This window comes from Lucilia cuprina, chromosome 5, assembly GCF_022045245.1.
Source record: "Lucilia cuprina isolate Lc7/37 chromosome 5, ASM2204524v1, whole genome shotgun sequence".
In the NCBI taxonomy this organism is placed as follows: Eukaryota; Metazoa; Arthropoda; class Insecta; order Diptera; family Calliphoridae; genus Lucilia; species Lucilia cuprina.
In genome coordinates, this window is record NC_060953.1 from 278,108 (window position 1) to 291,183 (window position 13,076).

The 13,076-nt window shown below is 28.6% G+C and overlaps 4 protein-coding genes across 4 annotated transcripts; 2 read left to right on the plus strand and 2 right to left on the minus strand.

Moving 5' to 3' along the window:
• The first annotated feature begins 1,769 nt into the window (after window positions 1–1,769).
• Window positions 1,770–2,582, plus strand: LOC111690735 (ninjurin-B). Its single transcript, XM_023453281.2, has 2 exons — window positions 1,770–2,263; window positions 2,372–2,582. Exons 1-2 carry the CDS (start codon window positions 1,895–1,897, stop codon window positions 2,486–2,488), a joined length of 486 nt encoding a protein of 161 aa, XP_023309049.2. The 5' UTR covers window positions 1,770–1,894; the 3' UTR covers window positions 2,489–2,582.
• Window positions 2,583–2,829: 247 nt separating this feature from the next.
• On the minus strand, window positions 2,830–8,862 carry LOC111690724 (short/branched chain specific acyl-CoA dehydrogenase, mitochondrial). Its single transcript, XM_023453271.2, has 4 exons — window positions 8,688–8,862; window positions 8,386–8,494; window positions 3,843–4,150; window positions 2,830–3,772 (listed from the first exon to the last, which is right to left on the minus strand). The coding sequence occupies exons 1-4, from the start codon at window positions 8,718–8,720 to the stop codon at window positions 2,978–2,980; spliced, it is 1,245 nt and encodes a 414-aa protein (XP_023309039.1). The 5' UTR covers window positions 8,721–8,862; the 3' UTR covers window positions 2,830–2,977.
• Window positions 8,863–10,188: 1,326 nt separating this feature from the next.
• On the minus strand, window positions 10,189–11,291 carry LOC111691218 (60S ribosomal protein L26). The gene is made up of 2 exons (XM_023453877.2): window positions 11,222–11,291; window positions 10,189–10,832 (listed from the first exon to the last, which is right to left on the minus strand). Exon 2 carries the CDS (start codon window positions 10,807–10,809, stop codon window positions 10,360–10,362), a length of 450 nt encoding a protein of 149 aa, XP_023309645.1. The 5' UTR covers window positions 10,810–10,832; window positions 11,222–11,291; the 3' UTR covers window positions 10,189–10,359.
• Window positions 11,292–11,657: 366 nt separating this feature from the next.
• On the plus strand, window positions 11,658–12,400 carry LOC111691001 (protein PBDC1). Its single transcript, XM_023453622.2, has 3 exons — window positions 11,658–11,743; window positions 11,802–11,909; window positions 11,972–12,400. Exons 1-3 carry the CDS (start codon window positions 11,732–11,734, stop codon window positions 12,362–12,364), a joined length of 513 nt encoding a protein of 170 aa, XP_023309390.2. The 5' UTR covers window positions 11,658–11,731; the 3' UTR covers window positions 12,365–12,400.
• Window positions 12,401–13,076: the final 676 nt, after the last annotated feature.

The following is a 13,076-nucleotide window of genomic DNA, read 5'->3' on the forward strand; positions in this document are numbered from 1 at the left end:
TAAAAATTTGAAGTCCTAGATTTATTTAAATATTTTTTCTGGACTTAGACTGCCAAAATACTAATAAAATTTATTTATGAACATAATTTTCCATCCCTGTTTTATTCTCTCTTTCTCTACCTTTAATTTGGAAAGACAAATTTGGAGAGAACTCATTAGTTTTACGTACAAATGTAGGTATATACCGGTAAAAAAAATTATTATGTTAATATGTAAAATAAATAAAAATAACAAGTACAATTAAAACTAAAATAAACAGGTTCTGAATGAAAAAACGTAGATACTAACTAACAAAAAGACTAATCGAATAAGAATGCATGTCTTCTTCGGTGCTTAGTTTTACAACCAACCACTTTTATTCATGTCACGCACATACTGACCGATTCGTGTCCGTTTTTGTTTTATCCATTGCTAAAATATGTATCTTTGACATTGGAATATTTGACGTCATGAAAATTTTGCCAAAACCAGCGACACCGAAAAGGAATTTTGACAAACTTCACATTAGGTAATAAACTTAACGGCTTTGATGCAAAGAATTTATTACAAATATATAAAACTAAGGATTCATAATTTCTTTTTTTCAAAATACAAGTTACATAAGCCAATATCGGTCGAAGTTTTGTAATTTAAAAAAATGTTAAGAAATTGTGCAATGTTTACTTACAAACTTTTAAAGGTTTTTTATTTATATTGTATATTTTGTCTAAATAAAACCGAAAAACAAATATTAGAATCAATTTTGGATTACGTTATACACAAACCGTTAATTTTTAACTTGAATTGTTTTATGTATTCCTCCATTATTTTTATTTAAATTTAACGAATTTTTTATTTACAATCGAAATGTCAAGTGACATTTCTACTAAGCACATGGTTGCATTTTACTTAATACACTGAGAAAAAATATAAATAGTATTTATGAAAACTTTTTGATAATTAAAAAAATTCCTTTTTCATTATATTAAATGACAAACTACAAGGATTAATTATTTGGTCATTGTTTTTCATGCAGAAGTGATGAAAAAAACACTAAAATGTGAAAATAAGAAATGTTATGAAAATTAAATTTTAATGCAATACTTTCTGAAGAATTTAAAAAAAGTTCTTTTATTTAGTTTATTCTAAATCAATCTCCTGGGTTCTGAGTGGACTTAATTTAACACCAGTAAGTTTTAGACACCAATAAACAAAATAAGGCCAATCCAAACCAAATTGATACTTTTTGGACGCCTCTACTGTTCATTAAACAGAAGCGCGAAAACCTTATTCCTCTTCTAAACACAAATAAAAAATATTTCATTTTTGAAAATTGTTGCCAACATATAAAAACTCGATAGTTTTTAATTAATAAAATTATTAAATCACTTTAAATTAAAAATTGTCGTAAATAAAAAAATAAATTCCCCACAAATTCTAATAAAGCAATTTGACATCCTAAAAGTATGCTGTATATTTTTATTTTACCTGCAGAGATGATAATATTAGTACATCGGCATATTTAAATTTTTTTGAAATTCTACTTTCAAAACTAATTAAATATATTGATATAATAAAATTAAGTTTTTAAATAGTAAGGATAAAATTTATTACAAATACTTCATTTCATAAATCTTGAAATTTTATTCAAATAATAAAATTTAGAATCAACACTTCTATTACTTTTATTTAACATAGCTTGTACATTATTATATGTAAGTGCTAAAGCCTTATCATTTTTAACCACAAATGTACATTTATTTAACCACAATTTATTTTAAATTAGACAAAGAAGAAGTCCAAAGAAATTTATTCTGTTTTCAAATCATGTTTTGTTTTATTTTGTACGCGAACAAATAACAAATTGAAAAGTTTAAATTAAAGAATAGCAATTAGTAAATTGAAAAAAAACATAATGGCGACTTCAATTGCCATAAACGAAGGATCTTCGTCTCCAAATGTAACGGAACAATCTGTAAATGATAGCGATGTAAGTGCAGATAGTGAATCATGTTGTAAAACTGATGACAATACAACATATTTGAAAAACACGGAAAAATCTTATAAAAAGGTCAAGGATGAAAATATTCAGACAAATAGTTACGCTGGAAATAAAAACACTGCTGAAGGATTGATGGACATAGCTCTTCTATCAGCTAATGCCAATCAATTGAGATTTCTAATAACATACAACCATGACGCTTCGACCTACTATATTAGTATTACATTAGTGGCACTGTCGCTGTTAATGCAAATATTAGTAGGAATAGCGTTAATATTTAAGGTAAAACCATCAATCAATCCATAGTGCTAAAAGAAATCTTTAGTTGTGCTAACGGCAAATCGAATTTTTAGTAAAAACTTTAAAAATGTGTTATTTATCTTGTTTTAGCGTCGATTTCGTAGATGCCGTAATAAACGTTATAATGAATTTATATTGGGTGGTGTCTTCATAATTACAGTTGTGAATATATTGCTGGCAGCTTTTACTACCACTGATGTTAAGTGAACGAATATTTTAAAATTTAATACATTTTTGTTCAACATTAATATTCTCAATAAAATTGTCTTTCCATAACGAGAGATGTTAATTTAACTCTAAACTGATCTTAACATGTATTATTTATATTACGCAGTGTTCATCCTAGGTTTTTTATAAGATCTAATTTTTCAATAAATCAAAAGGTTTATTAAAAATTTTATTTTTTTAATATAAATCTATTTTATATAACTTTTAAACATTACAAAATATTTGTATATAAAATTAATAAAAACAAAAAATATTTGTATCATCCAAGTGAAAAGTTATTAAATAAACATTTCACTGAATAACTATAAATAAATGCACTCTTGGTATCTGTTACGATGATGAAAATTTGCAACATTTAAAAAACAAATTATTTGTTTTTCGTTGTTAGAACTAATTTATAGTATTTACAGTTGTTATCACTGTCTTAACTTGTTAACACAGAAGTTTAAAGTTGTTAGTTGCTGCTTCTTAAGAGGAATAATCCTTCTTGATCAATTTGGCAATGGTGCTGAGTTGCATGTTGGTTGTTCCTTCATAGATGGCACCAATCTTAACATCACGATAGTATTTCTCTTGAGGGAAGTCACGAGTGAAACCAACACCACCCATCCAGTCAATGCACTTGATGGCAGCACGTTGAGCTACCTCAGAAGCATAGTATTTAGCCATGGCGGCCTCCTTAACAAATGGAATACCGTGTTCGACCATACGGGCAGCGTTGTAGGTCAATAAACGAGCAGCTTCGATTTCTGTAGCAATAGCGGCAATTTGATGTTGCATAGATTGAAAGTTGAAAATTTCAGAACCAAATTGTTTGCGTTCCAACAAGTAGGGCATTGTGTGGTCAAAGACACCTTGAGCCAAACCAATCATTTGAGAGGCAATACCAATGCGGCCTTCATTCAAGAATCCAGCGGCGTATTTGTAGCCGTGGCCAAAGGTACCCAACAAGTTTTCTTCAGGAATGCGAACGTTGTCGAATGTAAGCATGCAAGTACCGGAAGCACGAATGCCCAATTTGTCTTCAGGTTTGTTGACAATCAAGCCGGGAGTGTCACGCTCAACGAAGAAGGTGGTGATACCGCGGTAACCGTCTTCAGGCTTGGCATTGGCAAATACCACAAATACACCAGCCAAATCAGAGTTTGAGATCCACATCTTAGAACCATTGATGACATAATGGTTACCATCCTTTTTGGCAACAGTCTTCAAAGAGAAAGCATCGGAACCTGAGCCGGGTTCGGTCAAAGCGAAACTACCAGGCTAAAAGATAAAAATAATTTATATAATTTTGTGCTTCGTACTCAATTTTCTTATTTTCTCGCAAACTTACATATTCTTGAGCCAATTTTGGCAAATACTTCTTTTTCTGTTCCTCATTGGCCACTTTGATGATCAAAGAGTTCACCAAAGTATTGTGAATATCAACCAAAGCAGCAACAGAGGGATCAACCTTTGAAAGTTCTTCAACGGTCAATATGGTGGTCAAGAAATTGCAACCACTACCACCCAATTCAGTATCGATTTCAATACCCATGAAACCGTTGTCGAACATGGCTTGAACTACAGATGGTTCAAACTTGTGTTGGTCGTCCATTTTCTTGACCAAAGGAGCAATTTGTTCCTGGGCCACTTTGGCAACTAAAAATAAAAATACACATTGTAATAATATACGCTTATAACAAAAAAATAATTAAAAAAAATATTAATTTGAATACAGATAACAAGTTTTGCACAATAAAACTTTTATATTTACATTAAGGAGTCCATATGGATATTTGCATTTAGCATTATTGTTTGCTTTTTTAAAGTAGAATTATTATTATTCTATCTAAGTATCTAATGTACAAACTAAATCTGTAATTTCAGTTAAGAACTAACTCATCAACTTTTTAAGAGTGCTCTAGTAAACATGATATGAAAATAAATACAGTATTTAATGTTTGAATTCGTACAGCAACTAACTAACATGATTAAAATACAAGTTTATTTTTCAGTTTTGCCTTCACAATTCTAAATTTGCTTTATTATTAAATCTTCCATTTTTTAATTAATTCCCATTTCCGATAACATTACATATCGTCACCTGAAATACGCCCTACTTTTTAATTGAATTTTGTTCACATGTTTATTAATTTGAGATTAATTCTTCATAACAATTGTTCTATTCATAATCGGAGTTGTATGGTTGTATCGTAGTATGTAGTAATAATTGTAATTAAAGAATTTTTATGACATACAACATTGATTGTGAATTGGATAAATAATTTTAATTTAATTTATTTCTATTTATCCTGTAAAATTTTGAACGCCCTTTATCATTTTGGCTTACGATATGCCACTATTTATTTTGATTTATGTAAATTTATTTTTATTTATCATAAATATTAAATGTACGAATATGGATTTAGCATACTGTTAAATTCTACATATACATATGTATTTATGTACACATGGCCATACATACATATAAACTTTAATTTTTGTCTAGTTGGGATGAGTTAGCAAAAAAATAAACACATTAGATCTCAGAAATGTTTTTGGATTTATAAAAAAAATCTAAAAAAACAACAATATGACAATAACAATTCACACCCTCTTTTCTTACTCTCTGGCAAGTTTTAATTTATTGACATTATATCAAGTACAAAATGGCAACATACAAGAACGTTTTTTGTATTTTAATGAGATTTAAAACCCGGTCTAGCAAAAAGCTAATATTGCGCAATTCTTTATAAATGGTAGTAGTTATAACTTATTCTCTTTCCCTCTCTCTAACTAATTTTATTGCCACTAATGATAACAGACAATACAAACGTGTGTACTTGTGTAAATATAGCAATTCTTTTTTGGACTGACAGACAAACGACTAGATAAGATAAGAGATACATACATACACATACATATTCATATCTATTCTAAATTTTACTAAATAGAATATGCAACTATAATGCATTTAGTTTAAATTATATGACGGAAATATTTTTTTATGAATTTTGAAAATTTTAAGAAACTATATTATTTGTTTTAAAATCACAATAGATAAAAAACAAGACTTGTTTTGTTTTTTAAAATATTATCAACTTTCCAACTAAGAATAGTGTCATTTTGTTTATATATTTGGCTCTATTCAACTCTCTAGGAAAGTTACGGATTTTAGCACCACAATCCATATGAACCCACTAGAACAGTAGGCAATCATTAGGCGTGATACTGAATCCTAAATTTAATCTATCACAAGTGTAACGCCATTTAAATTATTGGAAAGTTTTCTTCCAAGAAGAAAACACAAATTAAATTGCTGACTAGCTTGTGAATGAAGAATGAATATTATTTTCTAATTTAAAATTCCATTAATTTTTTTTTTTATTTTTATATAGAACATAAATTGATCAATTTAATTTTTATTTTCTACCTCTCCTCAAACTCTGAGAAAAACCAACACACACATTGCCATACACTGGTATTGAACCTGAGGAACAATATCTGAAACATTTCAAAAACTACTTTTGTTCGGTCGTATGCCTGTTTACCCACTTGACTATGGTTGATAGTCTGCGTTCGACAGTAAAGCACACATTATTTGCTTAAACAGAGAAAAAAAGAGACAAACTTATTTTTCTTTCTCTTGTTTTTAGGGCAATTTTATTTTTAGATTTTCCAACCAACAACGGTAAATAATTAATTACATATAATAAAACGACTAATCCCTAATATTTACATTTTAAAATAATTATAAAAATTTAAAAAATGTTAATTAATTAAAAAAAAATAAAATAAATTAAATTACCCAAGTGGGTATTGAACCTGGAAATATAAAACACTTAATTGCCATTTAAGCACAATTTAAACGTGGCAGCTTAACATTTTTAAATACCGTTTTATAGATTTTTAAATGCTAAATTTAAATTGTGTTATTGCAATAATATTATTATACCTACATACATGAATGTGATCGCATGTGCATGTATGTATGTGCATGTGTGCATAAAAAGCAACTTATCAAGGTCATATTGATTTAATGCAATCAATTTAAATTATAAACATATTGTTGTTAAGACAAATTAATTTGTGAAAATCCAGGACTTTTTGAAATTTATATTATTTAATATTAACGAAGAATGTTAATTTAGGTGGAAGGGTTTAAATAATATACATATAACATGTCTGTTAAGGTACTGTTCAGTTTTGCAGGTTTTAGTAAGAAATAGTTTGGATTAAAATTAGTTAAAATTGAAATAAAAATTAGATTAAGTGTTAATTATTAGTCTTAAAGACTAGAAATTAATTTAAATATGTTTATAAACATTTTTTTTTTTAAATTTAGCTCTTTAGATTTAAATGTTATCAAATAGATAAAGTCAATAGGTACATATTAAAAAAAAAACTTTCGAATTTGCAAATTGACTATTCAAATACACATACATACGTACAGATGTATGTATGTACATACAAGTTCACATCATTTAGAAGACGGGGAGGAAAATAGTCTGTCATACTACATATTTCCTAGGTTAAGGCCAATTATTTCATTTAGATTATAAAAAAATATAAATATAACAATATAAATAATGCAACGAAATAAAAACAATCTAAATATTTATAGTACTTTGTATTGGAACGATAAGAAACATTTTCCATTCACTGTATTTCAAAACACTTGACTTTATTTTTTTGCATATAGTAGTTATATAATTTACATTAATTAATTGATATTGATCGCATGCGGAATTGATTATTTATTATTATTATTATTATTATTATTATTAATTTTATTGCTATTTTGTTAAAGTACATATAGATTTATTACCCTGTTCAGACATACTCGCCGAATACAAATTTTATTCGGTAGTACATTTTTAAAGCCGTTGTTAAAAAGTAATTCAATTCTGCTTGAAAATTCTATGATCAATATTATTAAACCTATATATAACCTAATATTTTCTGAAAATATTTTGAATATAGAAAATTTTTTTTGAAAATATGGACATGACTTAATGCTTTTACAGTTTTTGTGGAATTTTGCAAATAAGTTTGTTCTTTCAAAAAAATTAAATAAAATTTTATTTGATAAAAAAATGATAAAACAAATAACAAATAGGTATAGAGCTAGCACAAACAAAGCTAGCACCATTTTCAAAATAAATATTATCAAAACGTGTATTTTATATACAAATGTATACTATACATACATATACTTGCAAACAAATATATTTCTATTTTATTGCCACAAAATTAAGTTGACTGAAATACATATGTACATACATATGTATACCTATATTTACATACTTATGTGCATAAATAGAGAATTCCCTCTATTCGGCCTTTAATTTGGCATAAACATGAACCATGTCGTACAATAAATCAGGTTTACAACTTTACTATAATTTACAACACATGCACTTCTTATATTATTCCACAAATTCTTAAGATGTATGCATACATACACATGTCACATATTAATAGAAAAATTTCCTATATTTAAAATAACTGGATCTATAGGGGTTTTCCTTAGCAATTATTAAAGAAATTTCAAAAGATAAATAATAAAAAACTGCGCATATAAAAAATTTAACTTCTAAAATGTTTGTTCATTAATGATAAACATAAGAAAACAAAAAAATATTAAAATGTAGTTACGTAACATTTGAAATATAAATTAATGGAAAGTATCAAAAGTGCCGCATGTTCAAAGTAAATATGTACGATAAATCAAAAGTAAATTACAAGAAATAATTAAAACAAACAATAATACATTCTAATGTGCTGTTTTACACAAATGTAATTATGCAAATTAATTGTTCCATATTAAAAAAAAATAAAATAAAGTTTTCAAGAACTACTTGTTCATGAAATTGATTTACACTTGCACTTACCAGTTTCCTTCATCATTACTTCGTCCTCGGTAAGAAGGGTCAAGGGAGTGGGAGTGCCGGGATTGCCAGAGGACATAGCACATTGTTGTTGACGCAAAGCATTGGCGATCTACAAAGGAACAATCAAATTGCTTCAATTAGTTGGAATTTAAATTATATAACATTACGGTTATTATTTAATTCAATATCTGAAACTAGTTTAAATTAAATTTACTAAACACAAATACTTAAAACTAACATTAAGCTTCACTGTGGTGTCAGTATGTATGTAAAAAAAAACACACACACAATTGAGAACTTACCAAACGTGTAGGCAACTTTCTTAAAGCATTCATTTTGTATTTTTTACTTTATTAATTGTGCAAATTTAAATACTTTTTTTAATTTATTTAAAAAATAAACCAAAGTGGTCAACAACTACTATGACGAGAACAACCTCTAACGTCTGGCAGCGTACACTCAACTGATCAAAAGTGATCCTCCAGTACACGTATCAACCTAAATTCTCATAAACATAACAGAGCGGCTGAAATAAAAATTGAGCGAGTGATGACGACGGGCCCACTTGTTATTATTTATTTTATTTTTTTATATATAGATTTCATTCTATTGTATTTGATTTAACGAACAATATTTTGTTTTTGTTGAGCATTTGCTACAACCGAAAAAAAGCTAAACAGAAACAATACAAGAAATCATCGTTTTGTTATACTACACATAAAATGTTAAGTATAACAGTAAATGTTAATTTTTATTTATTCGACATATTCAAGCATTACCGACTTACCACCCACCTACCCTATCTATTTCACACAACACAAAGTTTATATAAATCCATCGGAACTTTCAAACTTCAGAGATCATTAAATTTTTGTCGTAATGACAAGATGAATTGAAAAAAAAACTAGGAAATGAAAGTCATTCCTATCGGAATGCGTGACTGAATGTCTGTAATATTTCTAGTTATTTTTCTCTTTTTAAAAATATTAATAGGTACCTTTCGCAAGAGTATTATATTAAATGTTTCCCTTTATTTAACATTTTCCAATTCAATTCTAATTGTAATACCTAACCAAGTTTAAAAAATCATGAGATCTTGCTTCTAAAAAATATATACATTTTTACCGAAATTTAAAATTGTACGAATTTGACTTTTAATGAAACATGGAGATTTCGATATTATTTAACAGTTACAAAATTTTTCATGTTTCGGGCTACGGGAACAAGGCAAAATAAAAGCCTTTACAAATGCATATTAATCTGTTATCTATTAGGAAAAATTAATTAATTTTAACCTTTTTATTTTACAAATTTGATTATTTAATTCAATATCAATTTATAAATCAAATTTAACTTTGTATATACATAGCTCTCTTTAAAGTCCATTGACATATTTCGGTCCCAATGAAAAATGCATCCAATTTGACTTGATATAAATAAAACAAATACATTATGAACTGCATTAAATGAATCGTTTGCGATGGTGAAGCAAATCAGCTGACGTGCATTTATTAAATAAAAAAATTAAAATTCAAAAATTCTGTAATTCGACAATACTGTAACACATTTCCGAAATTTGATGGTTATACGCATTCTCATTCTACTTATACAATTTTATTGCTTTCATGGAACGCCAACATTCCCTTAGTCTAATTTTGCTAAAAAAAAAATCAATTTACTTCAATTTAGGCCAGAAATAAATAACTTCTGCACCCAAATTATTTAACTTTTGTAATCCGAAAGGCAACATTCAATACAACCCAGTCTTTAAGCTTTTAATAATAATGAGTAAACATGTACAAATCTTCTTTAATAAAAAGAAATAAAACTTCCAATTTTATTTAATAAAAAATAAAACGCTTCACAATCACGTTCGTCTTGATATTTAAATGAAAAACGGCAGAGGAGTTCAAACCATTTGACAGCAGTAGAAGCACAACTATATAACTAAAGGTAGACAGTTTGTTTGCTTGTTTAAGCAGTTTCCATGGGCTGAGCGGCAGTCTCTTCGGTATATTTGCCCTTGTCCTTGCCCAAAGCAGCCAAACGTCCCTTGCCGCGGCGTTCCAAAATGGCCTTACGGTCCTTGTCCAATTTCAATTTGACAATCAAACACTTGGAGGGGTGAATGCCGACATAGACATTGGTGCCATTGGCATTTTCGCGTTGGATTTTCTCAATGTAAACGACGAACTTTTTACGATAGGCTTGGACAACTTTGCCAACTTGGTTGCCCTTGAAGTGACCACGCACCACTTGGACTTCATCGTCTTTGCGGATTGGCATGGAACGGACGTTGTACTTCTGACGCAACTCCTTGGAAAGAGGAGCAGACATAAGACGACGACGAATGTGGGAAGGAGCCTGGAAATGGCGCTTGCGGTTCTTTCTGCGAGAAGAGGTTACAAACTTGTTCAATTTCATGTTGGCGGCTCTAGTTGTGTTCACTAAAACAAAACAAACAAAAAACAAATGCTTTTATTAGTTAATGTCATTCATATGAATGTATTTTTTATGTTAAGTGCGATATTTTTAGTGTCAATGAAAATGTTGCAAACACTTTTAATTAATCACACTGTCCCGTATCATTATTTTCAAATATTTATTTACATATTTTTCACATTTTGCCTCTGGTGCTAGCTACGTTTTTATTTTCACTTGCGGCATTCTCGCTTTATTTTCGACATTTTACATTTTCATCAACACATTAAAGGGAAATTTTTGCACTTTAACATAATTTAATGTTTAATTTAGTTTTTGCATGAATTAATTTATTTTTGAAAATTTGTTTAATTACGATGTTTTTTGATAAAAAATCTACTCGAAAAAAACTTACACCAAACAACTATCGTAAAAATACGAAAAAGAAAGAATTTGACAGTTTCACTGTCGGAAGTAAAAAGATGTCAAACAACATTTCGTTGAGTTTTATAAACGTCAAACCAAACACAACACTGTTTTTAACGAAAACAAACGAGTTGTATTTTCAAGTATATAAATAAGGTGCAAAATTACTTTTAGGGTTTTCATAAAAATAAAATTAATCTTCAGGGATTATATTACAATTTAACAATATAAATAACCAATTATTTATTCGGTTTACAATTAATATTCCTAACCATTTATTTAATTTCGACAAAAACCAAAATTAAAACAAGAGTGCTTTCCAAACATGTTAACTGCAACCCCTATCTTCAGCATTCGACACTTGTTGGTTTTTAAAAGGGAATCAAATAAAAACAAAGAAAAGAAATAGAAAGTATTAGAAAAAAATACATATTTAATCACACGTGCCAGAATTAATTCTTAAAAATTGTTAAAATAAAATAAAAAATACTATATTAAAATGGAGATGATGGTTTGTAAAATTATTATGATCAAAATAAAAATAATGTTCGTGAACATTTTTATTTTAGCAAGGAGCTTCCCTTTTATCACGACCAGCAGATGAATTCGGAAATGATGGTTTGGTAGAGGAATTGTGGGCAGTAAAGGCTATGGATCATGCTGAAGTGTATTTTAATGTAAGTAATAGATCAGCTATCTGCACATTGCATTTATTAAAACCGAATGTAAAAAATTGCAGTTACTTACAAGTGTCCACCCTTCATGCATCAAACTGACCCCATATGATGACCAAATATACCAAACATTTCGACAGGACTTTCCAAATTTAAAAGTCGATGTTTTAACAGATGATATTCTTAAATCTCCAGCTGCGAAACAAGAATGGCGTCAGTTTGCCGAAAAGTTTAACAAGTTGGAAGATTATTCCTATGGCACCTTAATGCGGGCCAATTCAGCAGATGAATTTTCGCCTGACAACTCACTTTTGGTAGTGCGCATTCAGTTCCTTGCTATAGAAATTGCACGAAATCGTGAAGGTTATAATAATGACGTACACCAAAAGTTCCGCCCCGCTCCAAAAGCTAACACAATACCAAGTGAAAAACAATTGTACCAAGAAGTGTCTAAGTAGATTAATTATCTATTAAATATAAGTTTTTAAAGAGAATTTTATGTACTATTTATACCGAAGACAAATCGCAATACAACGAACAATTAATCAAAATTTATGTTCGAGAAACTTGCATAAATTATTAAATTACAGTTACATACTATCCTAACTTGGACGTTAAAACACAACTAGATGTGCTCAAAAACTACATAATTTTTCTCTCTATTCAACCTTATAATTAAACTACAAGCGAATCGATGTAAATGTGATTTTAAGGAATATACATTTCTAATTTTAAAATACCTACTTCACAAATAATTTCTAATGACGCAGAAAAACCATATCTGGTATTATTGCATTACTGCAGATGAATAGTTTGCGATGTTTATACAAATAAAACTGTAGCTTTTATCCGTAGACTTTTACTGAAAAATGTGATGCATTTCCGAACGAACTGCGCATTATGTATTTCCGAACAGGCCCGAACTCACGAATATTTCGGTTATCCCAGTTCCAATATTTTGCTATTCATCAACATGTTTCTGCTTCAGTTTTTTTTTTATTATTATTTTTTAGACAATGTTCTATCTGATTGAGATCCAGCGATTCTGAAATTATTTCCCAAATACCGTCATTCCTTAAGCGAACATAATCCGCAAAGGATGATATAATATTTTTCTACATCATTTAGGGACAGTCAGAGCTTAAGATATTAAACTTTAGTGCACATTTT

Excerpts from the sequence above, each read along its gene's own strand:
- LOC111691001 (XM_023453622.2), top strand. Across the intron at positions 11,910-11,971 it reads ATGCTGAAGTGTATTTTAAT|TTACTTACAAGTGTCCACCC; the intron begins GTAAGTAATAGA and ends AAAAAATTGCAG.
- LOC111690724 (XM_023453271.2), bottom strand. The coding sequence starts at position 8,720 with ATGAATGCTTTAAGAAAGTTGCCTACACGTTTG. Across the intron at positions 8,495-8,687 it reads GAAAGTTGCCTACACGTTTG|ATCGCCAATGCTTTGCGTCA; the intron begins GTAAGTTCTCAA and ends GTTCCTTTGTAG. Across the intron at positions 3,773-3,842 it reads CAAAATTGGCTCAAGAATAT|CCTGGTAGTTTCGCTTTGAC; the intron begins GTAAGTTTGCGA and ends TTTATCTTTTAG.
- LOC111690735 (XM_023453281.2), top strand. The coding sequence starts at position 1,895 with ATGGCGACTTCAATTGCCATAAACGAAGGATCTTCGTCTCCAAATGTA. Across the intron at positions 2,264-2,371 it reads GAATAGCGTTAATATTTAAG|CGTCGATTTCGTAGATGCCG; the intron begins GTAAAACCATCA and ends ATCTTGTTTTAG.
- LOC111691218 (XM_023453877.2), bottom strand. The coding sequence starts at position 10,809 with ATGAAATTGAACAAGTTTGTAACCTCTTCTCGCAGAAAGAACCGCAAG.